At 44.9% G+C, this 18,282-nt stretch overlaps 1 protein-coding gene across 1 annotated transcript in view; it reads right to left on the bottom strand.

Moving 5' to 3' along the window:
* DCHS2 (dachsous cadherin-related 2) overlaps window positions 1–17,216 on the bottom strand; it is a 126,447-nt gene extending 109,231 nt beyond the window's left edge. The window contains exon 1 of the mRNA XM_064449834.1: window positions 15,429–17,216. Within this exon, the coding sequence (XP_064305904.1) occupies window positions 15,429–17,183 (1,755 nt within the window). The 5' untranslated portion in view covers window positions 17,184–17,216. The remainder of the gene's footprint in view (window positions 1–15,428) is intronic.
* Window positions 17,217–18,282: the final 1,066 nt, after the last annotated feature.

Genomic DNA, 18,282 nt, shown 5'->3' with positions numbered 1-18,282 from the left:
CTAATTTCTGGCAATTGGTAGAACTCTACTTCAATCCTATTGATCATGTAAAATGCTCACAACAGCATTCATCCCCCAACTAAAACTCTTTCTCTTTTCATTTTAAGTATTTTAAGCAGAGTAATCACATACATTTGCAACACAACTTACATGAACCTAAACAGTCTGCAGGACTCTTTTCAGAGACAATTCATCAGGCTTCCCTTGGCTCTGGTCATCTTTCTCTTCTGACCACCAAGTCAGGATAATGACAAAATGCCTTTTTTTACTGGCTACTGCTGATGGAAGCTTAACATTCCAGTCTTATCTCTGTCTCTGTTAGTCTGCCTCCTCCTTATACCTTATGACTGTTTTTATCTTCCATCAGTATTTCAGTTACTTCAGTCATCTTCTTTTCTCCCACTTGGTACATGCATCTTAGTTTATTCAATAAATATTAACTCTAAAAGGGATTACAGATATTCTGAATATTCAGATGTCTTGAATTTCTAGAGCATTTTTAAACATAAAGTGAGGAATATGACAGATGGCTGTCTGCCTCTTGAGGGTCTCTGAAGACTTCATTAACAATGCCACCCAAGAAAAGCAGTTTTAGGACTCCACAGTGAGAATATCCACACTCACCGTGACAGTCCAGGAATCTTCATGAACTTTGTTTGACATTTGGAAATTGTTTTATAGATATTGTTTTTTCATCAAGTAACTCTCATACACACCATTTCCAACCATACCCAATCAGACAGAATGACTGGCCATTAAAAATAACAATTGCTTCATTGGGTGAGGCTGATTAAACTCAGGAATGAGTTTCCTCCTGCTTGTCCACATGAAGGAAGTGGAGAGAACAGAGAATACCCAAGCAAGAAAATTTCACTAAGAGCAAGTAAAATACATGTTTAAAAAGACTTCAAAAAAGAACCTATATAGGAGCAATCTCCGTAATTTTCAAAGACGAGAAAGAAGATGTGGTCTTATTTCATTGGAGACATGTAAGATTCACATCAGCACAAAATGTGAGAAAAGCTTTATTATGAAGAAGAGACGGAAGGTGCAGAAGCCAAGAGGAGCTGGGCTGAATCCCAACAGTCACTTGAAAGATTTATGGTATCTCCAGAAGGTGCTTAGAGACCCCACAGAGGTTCAGATTGCAGGGGCTTAAAGAATGAATGGCCTAACAAAATAAATCCCTAACACATCAGCCAGTGAAATATCCCACCAGAGGAGGAACTCTACTAGCAACCCCAGTTAACCTGTATGTTATTAGGAAAAAAAAAAAAAAAACAAAATGAATTCACGTGCAAGTCTATGAGCCAAGAAAAACATAGATGGTTAGTCCTCAGAGCAAGAAGATGAGGTTTTAACAGCTGTAAAGTGTTGAGCTAATGTCCAGAGGATATGTTGTTCAGTGGATTTTTTCCCCAGCGTCACATGGAATAAAGCTGAGTATCTGCTATAAGCCTCCTCGGCCCCAGGGTTAGATTTGGAGATATACAGAGAGAGTTATAATACTCTTGGAGAAAGAATATCACCAGGAATCATTTCTATATGAGGAGCCTTAATTTCTCAGAGACTCACAAGTCAACGAAAATAATAAAGCTATTGGATATGAATACTTCAGACCATGTAATTTTAGCTTAAGTTTAAAGTAAAAGAAGCCATAAACAACAGTTCGTCTTTATCTCAAAGTTTATAAGCGATAAATACATAATGTTAAAAATGAACAGTTAACAAAGACAAATAAAAAAGGGGTTGGTTATGAGAAAAGTCTGGGACTTCATTCAATCATGATAAAAATACATAGGTATTCATGACATAAAAGAATAAGCAGAAACAGGTGTGCTAAGATGAGAAGATAGCACACTGTTAGAATTGGCCGTTGTGCTGGAGCTGAAGGAGTACCTTCCTCACTTCTGCCACCAGCAATGATCATGGCCGTCATAACCAGAGGGAGAATAGAGGAATGGAAGTTATACTTAAAGTCCAAACTGCATTCAAAGTGGGAGGACCCAACCAAGAGCTCATAAAGAACTGACAAATAAAACTGCAAGCTTGCAGCCACAATCATTCTAGATTTAACAAAACCATCTCTCTTGAAAATATCAAATGGAGGGACTAAATTTAGAAAAGGAGAACAACTGAATGTGGGCACTACAATCCTACCAGCCTGATCTAAACAGATACAAATTTTAGAACAAGTTTCAAAGAATAAAGAGAAGATAGAAAAAAAATATGACATTTTGCCATTTACCTCAGTACCCTTTTGATAATGGATTTTTCTAGACAGATAAGTAAGTTGATCTGGATTTAGTAAAACAACCAATGGAAATCACATTTCTTTACTTATTTTTTTAGTACAGACCACACATCTATTAGTCAAAGAATCACATGGTAAGGAACTAGGTAAAGAAAAAATGAAAACAAGATGTCTTGAAAAAGAGAAGTAACAAATGGGTAGGTTGTATTGATAACCAGCTCGCCAAGTGTATTCATTAACCAGAAAAAAAAACCAGAACAAAAGTACTTCAATAACATTCACTAGTTCTTGAAACTAGAAAGCTTTGTCAACGTGGAAGATCAAGAAGATCTTTATAAAGAAGAACTAGAAGACTGAAGTAATTAAAATAGAATGACAAAATACAAAATTACATACTAACAAACTGATATTTTTTGCTGTAAGCTGGGAATTTATTCATTGGAAAGTGAAGAGGAGACAAAAATACATGGATGACTATAAATCAAAGTGATCCAGCCTAAAAAAAGACAAATGCAAACTGATTTAGGTGAGGTATTATCAGTTAAGTATTAACATTCGTGTACAAATTACTTGTCAGTTCCCATTTGGAAAATACTGCGTCAGTTGATGGGGCAGAGAGGTCCAGTGATCCAGCTAGAGTCAAGAGACTTGTTGAAAACACCTGCCTGCCCATGCATTTCAGAACGTGCAGCAGTTCTGCTCTGCTTCCCAGAAGTGTGGGTTGCGTGAGGGGAGGTATAGTCACTGGAAGCCCTTGGGTTTGGCAGCTACTGAGACTTGCACCTGATAATCCCCAGCAATGATTCTAACTTTCATCCACACTTTCTAGGAAAAATAGCCATGATTTGATGTGTGCTTATAGGCCTAAAACATGGCTTCCATTATGAGCAATTAGTAAGGATAATGCCATGACATAAAATCAAAGTCTCAAAAAGTACGCTTTAAGCGGCCTCCAAAATGAAACAAGAGACATCTAAAATCTTGCAGGAAACATAAAAGTTTTTCAACATGGCCTTTCAACAACAGACTTTTAGAAACTGCAGGATAACTTGTGTCCCATAACTGCAGGGTTCTGGGAATGTAACACATGTTCTGGTCTAACTCCCAAATATTGGCTTGGATACTCCCTTCAGACAAACATTTCTGAAAATTAGAAGAAGTCAGCCTTTCAAAAAGTGTGCTTCCACTGTCAGGTCTTTTCCTCCTTCTCAGATACAGGCACAAATGGAGATTAAAAGTAAAAAAAAAATAAAAAAGTTATTATTGATTAGTTCCACGAAAATTTAAACCTTACTTCTTCAACTGCAAATTACAAACCTAAGAGACTTGGGGTTTGTTTTTTTTTCAATGGAAAAAGAACACAAGAGCAGCCTGGTATCAGAACGGAATCATTACAAGACCACACCACTGCCAAAATTAGTGCTAAAGACATCAACTTCAAAGGTGGCTAAAAAAAGAAAAGAAGAAACAAATTCCAGGATATGGAGTCTTACTTTACTAGCAACAAAGGGAGCAAACAAACAAACAAGAGGCCAAATATATGGGGTTTTGCCTTTCTTCTTTCTTTTTAAAACTGGAATGAAACACTCTCTTTTAGATCCTTTAAAAATTATACAAACATAACTCTAAAGGAAAAATAATTTTCTAAGTTGTGACTTTGTTTTCAAATTAAACTTTTGGGGAAAATAATTATTCTACTATTACTAGTGATGGCAGCACATATTGTTTTAAAATATGTTACATTAAGAGGTAGTTCTGTGCTCTGAGAAAGCAGATCACATTTGTACTGCAGTTTATTTCATCCCCTTGCTTCTACAGCGTCATGCATACAGCACTCCCTCCCCCTCAGAAACCCACAGGTACACATTAAATTAGTTGGGATTTTCAAAATCCAGAGAACCTGAAAACCCCACAAAGAACAAGCCACGGCTGATTTTGTTGCGGCTTATGTTCCTAAGTTCCCTGTATGCTTGTACAACAAAAGCTTTTTTGAAAAGAGCCTCCCAGTTCCCCACTGCCTCACAACTTGTGCAGCCATCAATTGGCGTGATGTTTTTGTATAGTATTACCATATGGTAGCATTTTACACTTTGCACAGGCTTATAGATCTACACAAAGCAGAAGGCAGGCAGGAATTACCACATTCTGTCATTTTTAAAATCCAGCATTACTGAATCTTGTGCTCCAAGTTAAACAGCCAATCTTCAATTTGAGCAATTTTTGCCCCATCCTATTTTTGCACCATGAGCTGGAGACTGGATCCTGGCACGGCTCCAAATACCAACTGACCCTTGGTACTAACAGTACTAAAAAGCTACTCCAGAGCCACACTAGACTAACTACAAGTGTAAGCACAGCATGGCCCAAGAAATCTGAAGTGCTTTCAGTGATTTCATTTCTCAAAACACTGTAAAATCAAATTCTATTCAATGACTGCCTGAGCAAGAATAACAGTACAGCACATAAACATTCAAAACAGGAACCAACCTGTTGAAAACTGAGCAAATGCTCAGTTCGTACATCAAGGTTACTTCTCCCCTTTCCCCAAACGTAACTGTAAATTTTAAGTTCTGTGTTGATACATTCTTGAGATTAACATATTTTCTAATAGTACACCAAGAAACCCTTTCTATACAGCACGCACTTATGGTACAACGTACAGCGTAAGCATTGACAAAGGGATAACCCTTGTCTCAGAGGGCTTGTTCTCCATTTGGGAGTACCTTTACACAACTGAAAATCTTTTCAGAAGAGAACAGTGGACATGCTGTATTGAGTTCATGCCCATGGAAGTGCACATCGGTCCTCATTAAGTATCAGAGTGATAAAAGTACTAAACTGAAATATATATATAAAATTAGCTAAGTAACAAGAAATGTTGGGAATTTCTTACAGAATCAAACCGGATCAATGTCCAAGGCAATAGCCTATCAAAAGGTTAATAAGGTATCGCTAAGTAAAAATAATTAGGTGCCTAGATATGTATGGAGAATGTTATATAAGTTATATAAGTTATATAACAGTCTATAAGAAAACATAGTTTCATAATAAAAAATAGGTCTATTATCAGTGCAGCCACACAACAGAAGGACACTTGGGAGAGAAGGCTTTGGTAAATCATTACTCTGGTATGTCTGGACATGAGTTCAGGATTCAAAGCAACTATAAAACATAGCAGGAAAAACTGAATGTGTAGTATAGAATTGTATTTATTGGGGTTTTACACATTTGAAAACAAAAGGTCATGTAGAAGGTAATGTACCCGAAGCTGAGTGCAGTCGTCTCCAGCAGCTTCTCTGACTGGTAAGATACATCCAGTTCCTTGGGCATTACATTAAACCATATGTGTTTGTTTATAACTGCTAAAAAAACCAGGTCATACACAACCAAGTTGTTTGTCTCCCATATGTTTAGTCAGACATTAGTTAAAAAACTGCCCTTCCTGTTACCACTTTCCCGGTACCAGATGTAGGCACAAGCCAGTGGAAGTGGAGCAGACATAAGCATGACAACCTAATTCTCTGCATGAGGCAAGTAGCAGGGGACGGGGAGGGGGAAGGGGAGAGAAAAACACTCTACACAAGGTCAGTGCAGGAGATTGAGACATCTGTCAAGGCTGGAAGTTAGTACATTTGCTTTTATTACAGCAAATGTTGTTGGTCCTGTAACAGTTTTGTGCTTAAAGCCTGTGAGCACAGGAAAATAGGCATGCCAGTATCCTGATTTTTATTTTAAGTCATATCCAGCAGGAAACAGAGCTAGTAAAGTCTGGCATAAATGTAATGCTTGGTTTTGTTTAGTGCAAAGGAGAGGAAGCAACAGAACCTAGAGCTGCATCTCTAATGTCATACTTCCAGTTACAGAACGAAAACCCACTTCAAAACAAAGGACTATTTCAAAGTCCATAGATCTGATCCATCTAGAGTAACCCACGTATCAATGGGAAGCTTGTGGGAGTGAGGATATCAGGCAAAAAAGGGTTGCAATATAAGCATCGTCCCTTAAAACATGTTCTGCTAACTCACTGTCAGACACTACCACAAAGACTGAGGCTTTGGGTTGTACTGTTAAGTTTATGCATGTAAAGAAAGCCTAGTTAAAACTTAACTTTCTTTAGGCTCCTTGATTTAAATGGCACTGAGTGAGGAATAGGAATTGACCTTGTACACAGCACAATTCCGTCAGTAATCCACCTACTTTGGTGCATAGTTCCTGCACCTATCCTGAAAACCCTAACCAAGTAATTATCAAGAGGATTCAGCAAAGGTTTTATATCCAAGCATAGCCAGCCAGCACACAGGTTCTTACAAACATCCCTTCTGCGTTAGAGTGCGTTAGCAGTTACTGTAAATGCCAACAGTTACTACATTTGGTCATGTACGTGTTAGATAAGATACAAAGCTTAATCTGCTCCACATTTATATATACATATACATATAAAATTATATATACAAATTTACATAGGAGAGCAGCTCAGTACAAAAAGGTGAGAAGTATCTGCACATCTTCTGTTGCAATGCTAAATACACTGCTGCTGGACATGTTCTCCAGGCATGACATAAATCCCTTGCAAGTCAACTTTCACCAGAGAAGAATGATTTCACCTAAGCACCAATGAAATTAAAAAGCTCCTGATTTTGTACAGCTTCTTATAGAGGAATTCAAAGAGCTTAGGACTGATCGAATGAACTGTGATTTATAAGTAGTATTTATCTCTCACTCCTCCTAAAAGAAACACCTTTTTACACAGATGGATAAACTGTCTTCATAGTCTGAGAGCAAGGATACTATTTTCTATCAAATTCTATACAACGTGAACTTTCTTCTACTGTATCACTTTTGAAAACTAGGCTTAATTTTATATTTTCACCAGTGGCACATTTCAGCATTCAGCACTCGAGAGTAGTTGCTGGCCAAATGCTAATTTTTTTTTCAGCAAACAAGAATAGGTACTGGAAATGAGATGGAGAGGTGATACAACAGATGTGTGAAATCCTGAGTAGTCGGGACTGATCATTCTCTCCATCTCCAGGTTCAAATGAAAGGGGTGATTCCTCATGGAGCAGGTAGCTGATGGGCACACCCCTTGCCGCAGTACATTGTGGCTGATGATACTTGGGAAAAGCTGAGGGCTAGGTATGTTTCACAGAAAAAAATCTATTTGTGATTAAAATACATAGAAACTCTATCTTGCTTGGGATGTCCTTGAGCTGAAAACAGTTGAACACCAAGAAGCTATGAGGGAAAGATTCACTATGCCCTGTTCTTGCAGTCATCCAGGGTGTATGCTTTTAGTGCCTACGAGGAAAAGGAAATCTATGCAGCTAGATGGGCTATTGGTCTGATACAGTACACACACAGGTTCCTACATGTAAACCCTGTGCCAAGTGAGCGGTTATTTTTCTCCCAAGTGTTTTGTTAGCTGACATCTGTGCCTGTTGACACCTGCAGCAGGATTTGGATAACCAGTTGGACAGAGAACCCCACTCCTCACTACAGCAGTGTTCATGTCACTTACCATTTTACACTGAATGTGGAGTAGGGATTGCTCAGATAAACTCTATCATTAATGCACTGCAGAACAAGTTTCTCCAAGCTGTCTACATGCACACTGAAGCCCATAAAGCTTCTGACTCTGTTCTAAATCAAACTCATGCATTTTAAAAGAGAAATGCAGACTCTGTAAATCATTGATGTTTTCTTCAGCATGCAATTAGAAGTTTGTTTTCAATAATGAATTGAGCAGCAAAATAAAATAAATAAAAAGGCTCATTCTGCAGTGTGTCAATCTGTTTGCATAGTAAGCTGGAACTTAAGAGATTCCTAACTTCTATTTCCCAGTGCTTTAAAACTTTCCAGGAAAGACTAAGCCTGCTGCTGACCTAGCAATTTATTAAAATCTATACAGATGATAAACTGACATTAATATTTGATAAATGAACAGACAGGCCATACCCCACCATTTACAGCTTATTAATAATTTGCTCAAGTGTATTATAAAACAACTGCTGAAGTCAGCTCTTTGTATAAATGTGAACACCAGCAAATCCATGACACTTCTGAATTGGAATGCCTTCCACCTAAAAAAGTAGTTCACAATCATTACTCCAGAAGGTCAGGGGCTATGAACAAACAACTGCTGGGAAATTAACTGAATGTTTATTCGTTTTGCTGCATAAAACTCCACAAACTTAGCAGCCAAAGCTATTCAAGGACCTTATGTTTGCCACTGGTGCTCAGAGTAGTCTTTTAGCTAATATTTTAATACACAGATCTCTGCAATATAAAGCACATGATTAAGGCTATTTAATACCATTACTCCTCTTCCACTACCCCAAAGCTAGGGATACATCTGATTTCTCTAACCACAATACCTTTATCATGCATGTCTCTTTTATCACCATGGCTATAGACCAAAGCATGCAGACAATTTCAGACTTAGCCACACAGAAGCCTTCAAACTCCCCCTCTTTCCAGACCCAGCTGCTGATGTCAATAAAAAGACTTCCCTGAGAACTAGGAAAAAAAGGTAATTTTCTGCAGTAATTTAAAAAATGTTTTGTTCTCAACTTTTATAAAATTTTTAATTCTCAAATAAAAGCCAAATGTTCCCCTGTCAATGTTTTTGATGTTCCAATGTTTCGTATGTTCTCTAAGTGGTGGGTTTAGTTAACAAACAGCTGTATGTTCAGTACAAGGGACGGGGGGGGTGGAATTACCTCTGGAGAATTGGTTTTTGTAGGTGTTGGACACTGAAACATGAACACTTGCCACATTTAAGAGTAACTACAAACTAAGTGCAGCAAAAGTCAAAGGCTGCCACCTCCCATTTCTCACATCCTTGCATTTTCAGGATCAGAGCTTCTTATATCTACAAAGCATCCTTTCAGTGTTGGATGCTGGCACTGAAAGGACTGCATCAAGGAACAGACTCTCATTCTTATCAACATTTCAGTTATTAAATGGGATGGGTTTCCTATGTTAAAAAGCTAGAAGGGCACCATAATTACAATTCTTAAGCAAAAGAATATGTAGAAAATGTATTTATTTAAAGTTACTTAAAAGTAATTATTAAAATAATGTTTTCTGATTGTTTTTCATTTTTCTCCCTTCATGCAATCAGCTCAGGACTGCAATCAGCAGACTACTGCAGATTCAAAAAGACATCCATTAATCTCTGAGCCCAGACCATCCATATTTCTAAAGCTACATACAGTAGATATATAATATAGATATAATAGATTACAAAAAGTTGTGCATAGCCATGAAAAGTGATTTTATAGCCATAAAGCTGTTATAATCTACTGAGAATCTACCAAATGGCTTCTGGAGTGCAAAGGGATATTTGGTGTGAATTTAGAAAGAAATAATTGCTACAAAATCATCTACCTAACAGATAAATGATGACATGTTAACTGCTTTCAGACTCAGTAAAATAATAATACAAACTGGATGAACAAATAAATAGCTTTGCATTATAGTTATAGGTTGGATGACAAATTTATTTGCTGTAACTGTAGTTCAGTCTGGGGTTTGGCCTTCCTGCTGTCAACTGTATTAGTTTTAAAACACAGTAGCATTCTAAGTCAACAAACAAAATCTGTCTTTTCTGCAGCTGAGTTCTTTGAATCAGATGCAGTGAAAATTAGACCTGGAAAGCTCAAGAAGCCAGAAGGAATACGTGGTCTGTTCTTTTCTAGCTTCTTTTTGTCTTACGTCTGACTAGGATGAGCTGGATTTTATAGCTCTTTAGAACTTATGTAAACCTAGTTTGCTGACTTCATTTCTGGTTTCAGTAATTGCAGCATGGACTAAATGATCCAGGACCAAAACCATCAGAGAAAGGACTGTCCTTTTAGCTCATTGCTTCAATATTCAAGGGAAGAAAAGGAAGAAAAATGCAGTCTGCATCCAATGCTGCTACCTGCTCAGCGGCTCAGTGACAGATTACAGTCTCTAAGTCTCCATCCCTCACAGCAGGGATGTATCCTACATCCTTTTTTGGCCTCTTAGTTTTCTTTTTTCTTTTGCAGAAGGCAAATTAGAAAAATTAGGAAAAAAATGCATGTTAAAATGCCTTTTTTAGAACTCTCTCATTCTGCAAGTACCTCTTGGAAATGTGTATTTCAAGCAAGAGTGAACAACTTCTCTCAAATATACTAAGCACTCAAAAAAATCCTCAAAACCCATGCACCCTTCTTACATATACCTTTAAATATTATTTTCTAAAAACCCACAGGTTTATTATTGCATAATTTCTGGTATACCTATGTTAGCTTTGAGAGCTTTAAGCAAAACCTTTCTTTGCTGTCATTGCATTTACAAACCCCCCACAATCTCAGCATCAGAAACTCTGTTATTTTTAAATAGCAGGAACACTAGTGAGTTAAAACAGCCTCCTTAATGGACCAGAAAAGTGCAAGGTGTTATAACAGTGGAATGCACGTGGGTCTTTATCATTTGACAAGTAACATATGTTTTTTTTCTCTTCCTCTGCTCTGTCAGAGATGACTCTAAAGCCAATAAACATGTATTTTCTAATAAACTATAAAGAAAATAAATTTAGCAAAAAATAATTACAGGTACATAACACATTACATTTTTCATAAGAACTCATGTGCAGTATAAAGGGAATGACATTTATGCCACAGGGTACCTTACAAGCTACAGCATATCCTGGCAGTGGAAGCAAGTTCAGCTTATGAGCCCCAAACATATACGGAATGTACTATGCTGTAGAATACAAAATAAACAGCTTTATTAAGTTCAAAATACGAGTTCAGCTGAGAGCTGCCACAGCCACCAAATCTCTTTCTAACTATAAGCTCTGCACAGCCCAAGAAGGGAGAAATACTCTTTTAGGCAGGAGTCCCTGGAGGATACGAAACAGAACAGGGTGTTTCCACCCCATCAGGGTAAAAGGTACAGCACACGAACAACTGGTGCCAACCTCATGTGATGAATTACTTCCCTTTAGATCAAGTTTTAGCCTGCCCCATGACAGAAAGAGAGAGAGAAATAATACATTTCTGCTTCAGCTAAATGACTGAAAATCCTGACAAACCTGGCAACTTAGTACTATAATTTGGAGACATACTGTACTACAGAGAACTGTAACAATGAGTATTGAGAAGCACTGCAATCACCTTAAAAAGCTTGAAAATAAAATTTGTAATCAGAATTCAACTTATCTTAGCAAGGCGGGCCTCCAGCAAAGCTTTATTCCTTAACTCATTCATAAGATTAAGAGAATGGCTTAGAGCAGAGACACTTTGCCACACTCTTAGGCCACAGAGGTGCAGTCATCACAGAGGTATACATCATCAGATGCTAAATCCACCTAAAATTGCCAAGCTGACACCAAGGAGTGGAGAAATAGGACAAATCATCACCATCACTCAACAGTCTGTAGGCACCTGTAATTGCATTGGTCCTTGAGAATGGGATGAAAGGTATAGTAAGAAAAACAGGAGAAAGCGCAAGATGCTCTCACTCATTCCTCCATCTTACCCCCTTTCTAGGTCATGCTGAAGATCTTCAGGAAACAGATTGATAATACGCTGAAAGTTCATCACAATATTTGAATAAGAAATGTCATCCATAAGGCAGTGACCACTCAAAAATAACATACAGTACCTCTACATGAAAAAACAGGGATGTTGAGACATCTGCAAAACCCAAAGCATTACTAAAACATCTGCTGACATCACATCACACAAGTGCTTCTGCTGTTTCCACTTTGGTTACTGCAAATTGCCTTGGTCCACAATTTCTCTCCAACTGTGTTCACCTTTCCCTCCTCATGCCTACATCTTTTTTTTTTTTTGCTTCTTTTTAATCATCCCACCAGTAAAGCTTAAATTTTAAGAAAGGCATGTCTGTATCAACTGGTAATAAACCAGAAGTTCAGTACCCAAAAATGGACAAAAATGTGATAAATGCTGTTAACATCTTCAGAAATCTACTTATGTGTTTTGCTGCATACCTTTGCTCTAGTTTCTAATGTCCGATAACCCATTACTTTCCCATTGATTTTCCCTTTTCTCCATTTAGGCTTCCCCCCATTTGTCTGCTCAAATTTCTGATCTCCACCTGTGTTATTTTCCCCAGTGATGCAATCATTACATTGCCACATTTCTTTCTTGCATTAGCTGATACAAACAAATTCCACTTATTTCTCAGGATGTAGATTCTCCCTCACTAGTCAACCTGCACTGGAAGGAGAGCCTTTTGTCAACACAGAAAAGCCCACATATATGACTGGAATAAAGCAGTGTTTCCAGAATTGGCTGAAAACTATGTCTTCTAAGTGCACAGTTAACTCTTCTACCCAGTGAATTCCTACAGAGTAGGAGAAACCAGTAAAAGACAGACTTATATGCAAGTTGATCCACTTCATAAATCTAACCCACATTATGGGCTACATATGTGGAGAGTAGGGGCGGGAATGAAGATAACCTAAGTAATAATCACAGCAGGAGTAAAAGATTTCCCAGAAGGAAAGAAATCTCCTATTATCAACATGCAGTCAAGAACACAAGGGAATAAATTGCCCTCTATTTAGTGGCTGGGAAGAGCTAGGGCAGAAAGCTCTAGACACATGATCTATACAGCAATGGTTCATCACCAGGCAAAGGTTACTAATGAACAAGACTTCAGTGATGCACTATGGCAAGGGCCCTCTGCTTGCAGAGGGGAAAGACTGGAAGGTTTAGAAGACTTCCAGCTACTATGATTGTGATCCGAGCATAAATCAGAGCACAAATATTTATCACGAATGTGGATGAACAACTGTAGTGCCCTTCTGCTCCTCACCTGAGTTGTGGAGCAGAGGGAGCTAAGTGACATGATTAGCCTCCTTCGGTGTCTTGGTTCCTTTCCAGTTCTCCAGGAGCAGCAATAACACAGTCTGTGGGTACCTCCTTTTTATGCCCAGTAAGAGAAGGGACTCATACCACAGACCCTGAAAAAACAGCTTGGCCAAACCAAAAACTATTTTCTTCATTCTTATCACTAGTTGCAACTCCTGGAGCAACATAAATGAAGCCACCTGCTTCATGATAGCTTTTCCTGCTCACCAGGCTTGATAGAAGGAAAATGGGGTAAAAGGTATGAGGATAATTTTAAAAGGCAGGTATGTTTAAAGCTTAAGCCTACCATAAAACGCGGTATGGAACTTGGACATCACTATGATGATCCAGGATTAACCTGCAAGTAGAAACACCAGCTTCCTTCCCTGGCAGTGCATGGGACACTCATCGCTATTCCTCCTACACACATCTCTTGTACCTCGTTCTCATTCACCTTTGGCTTTAATATCCCAGGTTTGATTGCTTGGCCACCAGGACCTAACGATTTCTTTCTACTCTCTGAACAGGATTACGGCAGTACAGTGATGCTTTCAAAAGTCACTACAGCACGGATGATATCCACAGTACGTGTCACCTCTGACCTGCTAGAAAAATCTGCTCTAAAACCTACAAGATCAAAACGTACAAGAAAAAAAAAAACACACACAACAAAAAAAAAACTACAACTGCAGGTTATTTTCTTTAAAACGCTTCAAGAATTCTTCAGGATGCTCCTATCTGATTAAATCAAAAGCAAAAAGTCGCTGTTCATCAACTCCAGCCGCGACACCAGGCTGTGGCAGCGCACCCCGACGGCTTCCGTCCCGGCGCGTTTCAGCACCACGGACGCCGGCGGCGCGTCCCGCGCCCGCGCCCACGGCCACGCCCACGGCCGCGCCCGCGCCCACGGCCACGGCCGCCTGCAGGGGCCAGGGCTGCCGTAAGGCCCCTCGCTCCGCCCCGGGAGAAGGTGAACTTTCAAAATTACGTTATTCACTTTCTCCTGGGCTTCCCTGGGGCCGCCGGTGCGGGATATCCTTTTTTACCCGGGAGTGGAGGAAAAAGAAAGGGCAGTGATCGGATTTTCTTTTCAGTTTTGGGATACGAAATGAAAAGCTCCATGACTTCAACCTTCCCGAACTTTTTATAAACTGATTTTTGTTAGAGCTGTGCAAGTTGTGCACTTTTTGAGCTCAAAGTGCAATTAAAAAAAAAAAAAAAAGAGGAAAATACTTCTTGTTGAAATAAATTATTGTTAGACCCAAAACATCATCAGTGACTCCTGATTTTAAAAAAATAAATTAAGTAGGCCACCTGGAGATAAAGACAGAATGCTTTTTCTTCAGAAATACTGAGAAACCACTTTGCAATTCTCCCTAGGTCTCCTCTTTAAGCATGGTTTTTCCCCAGATTCATCTAAGTTTCTGGACAAACATTTGTCCCTTCATCTGGGATCAGCTGCTGTGAGTTCTCTGCCGGTGGAAATGACATTGCTTAGTTCCAAGGTATAAATTCGGAAACCCCCCTCCAGGCTAACAGCAAAGCGCTCTGACAACTGCTGACCCTGGAGAGTCTCCATTCAACCGCACTTGCAAAGCATAAAGGGTTTCCTGATGGACAAGTAGAACGTTTTTTCTATTAACATTAATCAGCTTCTGTGCAGGCAGCATGAATTGATTCTCTTCATTAGCAGAGAGCTCTGGAAATATTACAAAGCCCTGGAAGAACTTTTCCACCCCAGCTCCCTCTGCCTTACGTTGTCTGGCCTCCTCTCTCTTTTAGTGCGGGTCACCCTTACCCTCCAAGGCCGGTCTCGCTGCTTTCACCATCTCTTTGGAGGAGCCAGCTACCATCTTAGGGCAGTGGAGCGCTGGAACGGGCTCCCCAGGGAGGCAGTCACGGCACCAAGCCTGACACTTATTCAAGAAGCACTTGGACAACGCCCTCAGAGACATGGTATGAATCTTGGGGCTGTCCTGTGCAGGGACAGGGGCTGGACCCGATGATCCTTGCGGGTCCCTTCCAGCTCAGGACACCCTATGATTCTATGACCCCTACCCTCTTTGGAGGGCCATCTCCAGTCCTCCAAGTATCCCTGGCAGCTTACCTCACCGGGGATTTAACGAGAGCCGGTGCTCGCTTCCCTCTGAAGGGCCGCGCTTCTGCCCCCGCTCCCCACGGGACGAGTTCCACGGGGAAAGGAACGCATTTCTAAGGGCGCCTGTGAGGGCCGCGCCGCTGGGGACGCGCTGAGGGGCTGAGCCCGCGCTCCCTCGCCGCGCCCAGCTCCGGTGCCGCGGGCGGGCGGCGCGGCGGGGGCTCACCTGGAGGAGGCAGCGGCCGGGGGCGGCGTGCTCGGGCAGGCGGCCGCGGTACACCGGCCGCTCGAAGCGGGGCTCGTTGTCGTTGGCGTCCTCCACGCGGACGCTGAGGCGGCAGGCGGCGGCGCGCGGCGGGCGGCCGCCGTCCCGCGCCACCACGCGCAGCTCCAGCGCCGCCTGCCGCTCCCGGTCGAGGCGGGCGCGCGTGCTGACGGCGCCGCTCCGCGCGTCGATGCGCAGCAGGGCCAGGGCGGCCGGCTCGCCCTCCAGGGCGTACCGCACCTCGGCGTTGGGCGAGCCCGGCTCGTCGGCGTCGGAGGCGCTGAGGCGGAGGACGGCGGTGCCGGGGGAGGCGGCCTCGGAGACGGCGGCGCGGTAGTGGGGCTGCGGGAAGGCGGGCGCCTCGTCGTTGAGGTCGGCGACGCGCAGCAGCAGCGGCTCCTCGGCGGAGAGCGGCGGCGCGCCGCCGTCCGTGGCCACCAGCCGCAGCTCGTAGAGGTCGCGGCTCTCGCGGTCCAGCGGCCCCGCCACGCAGAGGAAGAAGATGCCGGCGCCGGCCGGCCGCAGCGCGAAGGCGCCGTCGCCGCCCAGCAGGGCCAGGGTGACGCCGCCGCCGCCCTCCGCGCCCTCCTCCGCGCCCTCCTCCGCCCCGCCGCCCTCGTCGGCGTCCGAGACGGAGACGCGGGCCACGTAGTCGCCGGGCCGCGCCCCCTCGGAGACCCGCGGGCCGCCGCTCTCGGTGAGGTAGAGCAGGCGGATGGCCGGGCGGTTGTCGTTCACGTCCAGCACGGCCACAGAGACGAGGGCGCTGGAGACCTCGGGCTGGGCGCCGCCGTCCCGCGCCTCCACGACCAGGCGGTGCAGGGCCCGCGCCTCGCGGTCCAGCGGGCGGCGGAGGCGCAGCACCCCGCTCCGCTCCTCCACCGCGAAGTAGCCGTCGGGGTCGCTCTGCCGGCGGTTGATGGCGTAGCGCACCTCGCCGTTGGCGCCCAGGTCGGGGTCGGTGGCCCGCAGGCGGCAGACGGCGGTGCCCGGCGGCGCGTCCTCCCGCAGCCGCGCCCGGTACTCGCCGCGGCTAAAGGCGGGCGCGTTGTCGTTCTCGTCCAGCACCCGCACCGAGACGCGCAGGCGGCCGCGGCGCCGCGGGCTGCCGCCGTCCCAGGCCTCCACCACCAGCCGGTGCGCCTCCGCCCGCTCGCGGTCCAGCCGCCGCAGCAGCACCAGCTCCAGCGGCTCCGGCCGCCCGTAGCGCAGCTGGAAGAGCGGCGGCTCCCCGGCCGCGGCCCCCTCCTCCAGCAGCGCGTAGCCCTGCGTGCCGAAGCGGCCGTCGTCGGGGTCGCGGGCGGCCGGGAGGCGGAAGGCGGTGCCGGGCGGGCTGAGCTCGGAGACGTTGAGCTGCAGGCAGTCCCGCGGGAAGCGCGGCGGGTGGTCGTTCACGTCGGTGACCGCGATCTCCACCTGCACCACCTCGCCGCGCAGCGTGGCCGCCGCGAAGCTGTAGCGCGCCCGCCGCTCCCGGTCCAGCCGCCGCGCCGTGCGGATGATGCCCGTCTCCGGCTGGACGTGGAAGTCCGCCAGCACCGCCGACTCGCCGCTCCCCTCCGACAGCAAGAAGCCCCCCGGCGGCCCCGCGCCCGCCGGCAGCCCCGCGCGGATGTCCCCCACCAGCGTCTCGGCCGGCAGCCCCTCGTCCACGGCCAGGCTGAGGTTATACACCGGCGCCGCGCCGCCGCCCGCCGCCCACAGCCACAGGGGCATCAGCAGCGCCAGCGCCCGCCCCGTCGGGGGACCCACGCCGCGACCGCCCCGGCACCTGCCGCCCCGGCACCTGCCGCCCCGCCGCCGCCGCCGCGCCATGCTCCGCCGCTATGCCGGCATCGCGGGCAGCCTGCGCGCCGCCGCTCCCCGCCGCCGCTCCCCGCCGGGCAGGTGGCCTCGCCCCGCCGCCGCGGGAGGAAATCCTGCACGCCGCCGCCGGTGCTGGGAAGGAGAAGCCAGGGCGAGGGGGCGGGGAGGGCGGCTCCCCGCCGCCACCGCCCCGCCGCAGCCCCCGCCCCGCCGGGCCCCGCCGCCCCCCTCAGCGCCGCCGGGCCGCCGCCCGCCCACCCCGCGCTGCGGGGGCAGGCGTCCCCCCCCACCCGCCGACACGTTGCGCAGGGGTCGGATGGCCTCGGGGCCGCCCTGAGGTCGGAGGGGTCTTCGCCGAAATGGGTTCCTCGGGGAGTCAGGCGGCTCAGCCGCTGCTGGGGGGGGGGGGGGAAGCGGCGACCAGCGCGGGGGCTGCCTCTGGATGCAGAGGCATGCCTCGTGGAGGAGGAGAATTTAAGTGAGACAGAAATCTGCGAGGATAAACGCGTTTGCTCAGTTCAGCAAGGATTTTTCTCGCCTAAATGTTCTGGTCCTTGTTGTCCAGGAAAAGCCTTGCTCGTTATCCCAGCATTAGGTCAGTAAATTGCACTCAGCATGGCAGGAAAGCATTTACCAGAAATAAGGTTTCAGAGAAGCTTCTGTCAGCTTCAGCGAGACCAGAATCCCCTTCCTTTTTCACTATTCCCAACTCCCGTATCTAACTGGAAATCGTCTATGGATGAATTAGTGTTTTTTCAGTGACACGGAGAATATGCAGCATCATATAAATGCCAAGTACCAACCATCCATCTTTCCAGGAAAGCTAAGTACAATACCTCAACAGTTACCAGTCTCTTGCTGTTCCTACTGGTCCTTTACCATTTCACCTTTCTGGCACGAGTCTGGCAGTGGGTCAGAGAAAAGTACGTTCATCCCAGGACAGACAAGTAAAATCAGGGCAAAGGCAATAAAGTAGCACGAGGAGTTACTGTAGCTCAGTCCTCTCCTA

The sequence above is a fragment of the Phalacrocorax carbo genome, chromosome 4 (genome assembly GCF_963921805.1).
Source record: "Phalacrocorax carbo chromosome 4, bPhaCar2.1, whole genome shotgun sequence".
Lineage (NCBI taxonomy): Eukaryota > Metazoa > Chordata > Aves > Suliformes > Phalacrocoracidae > Phalacrocorax > Phalacrocorax carbo.
The sequence above is the reverse complement of the archived record's forward strand: the minus strand, read 5'-3'. Positions and strand labels throughout refer to the sequence as shown.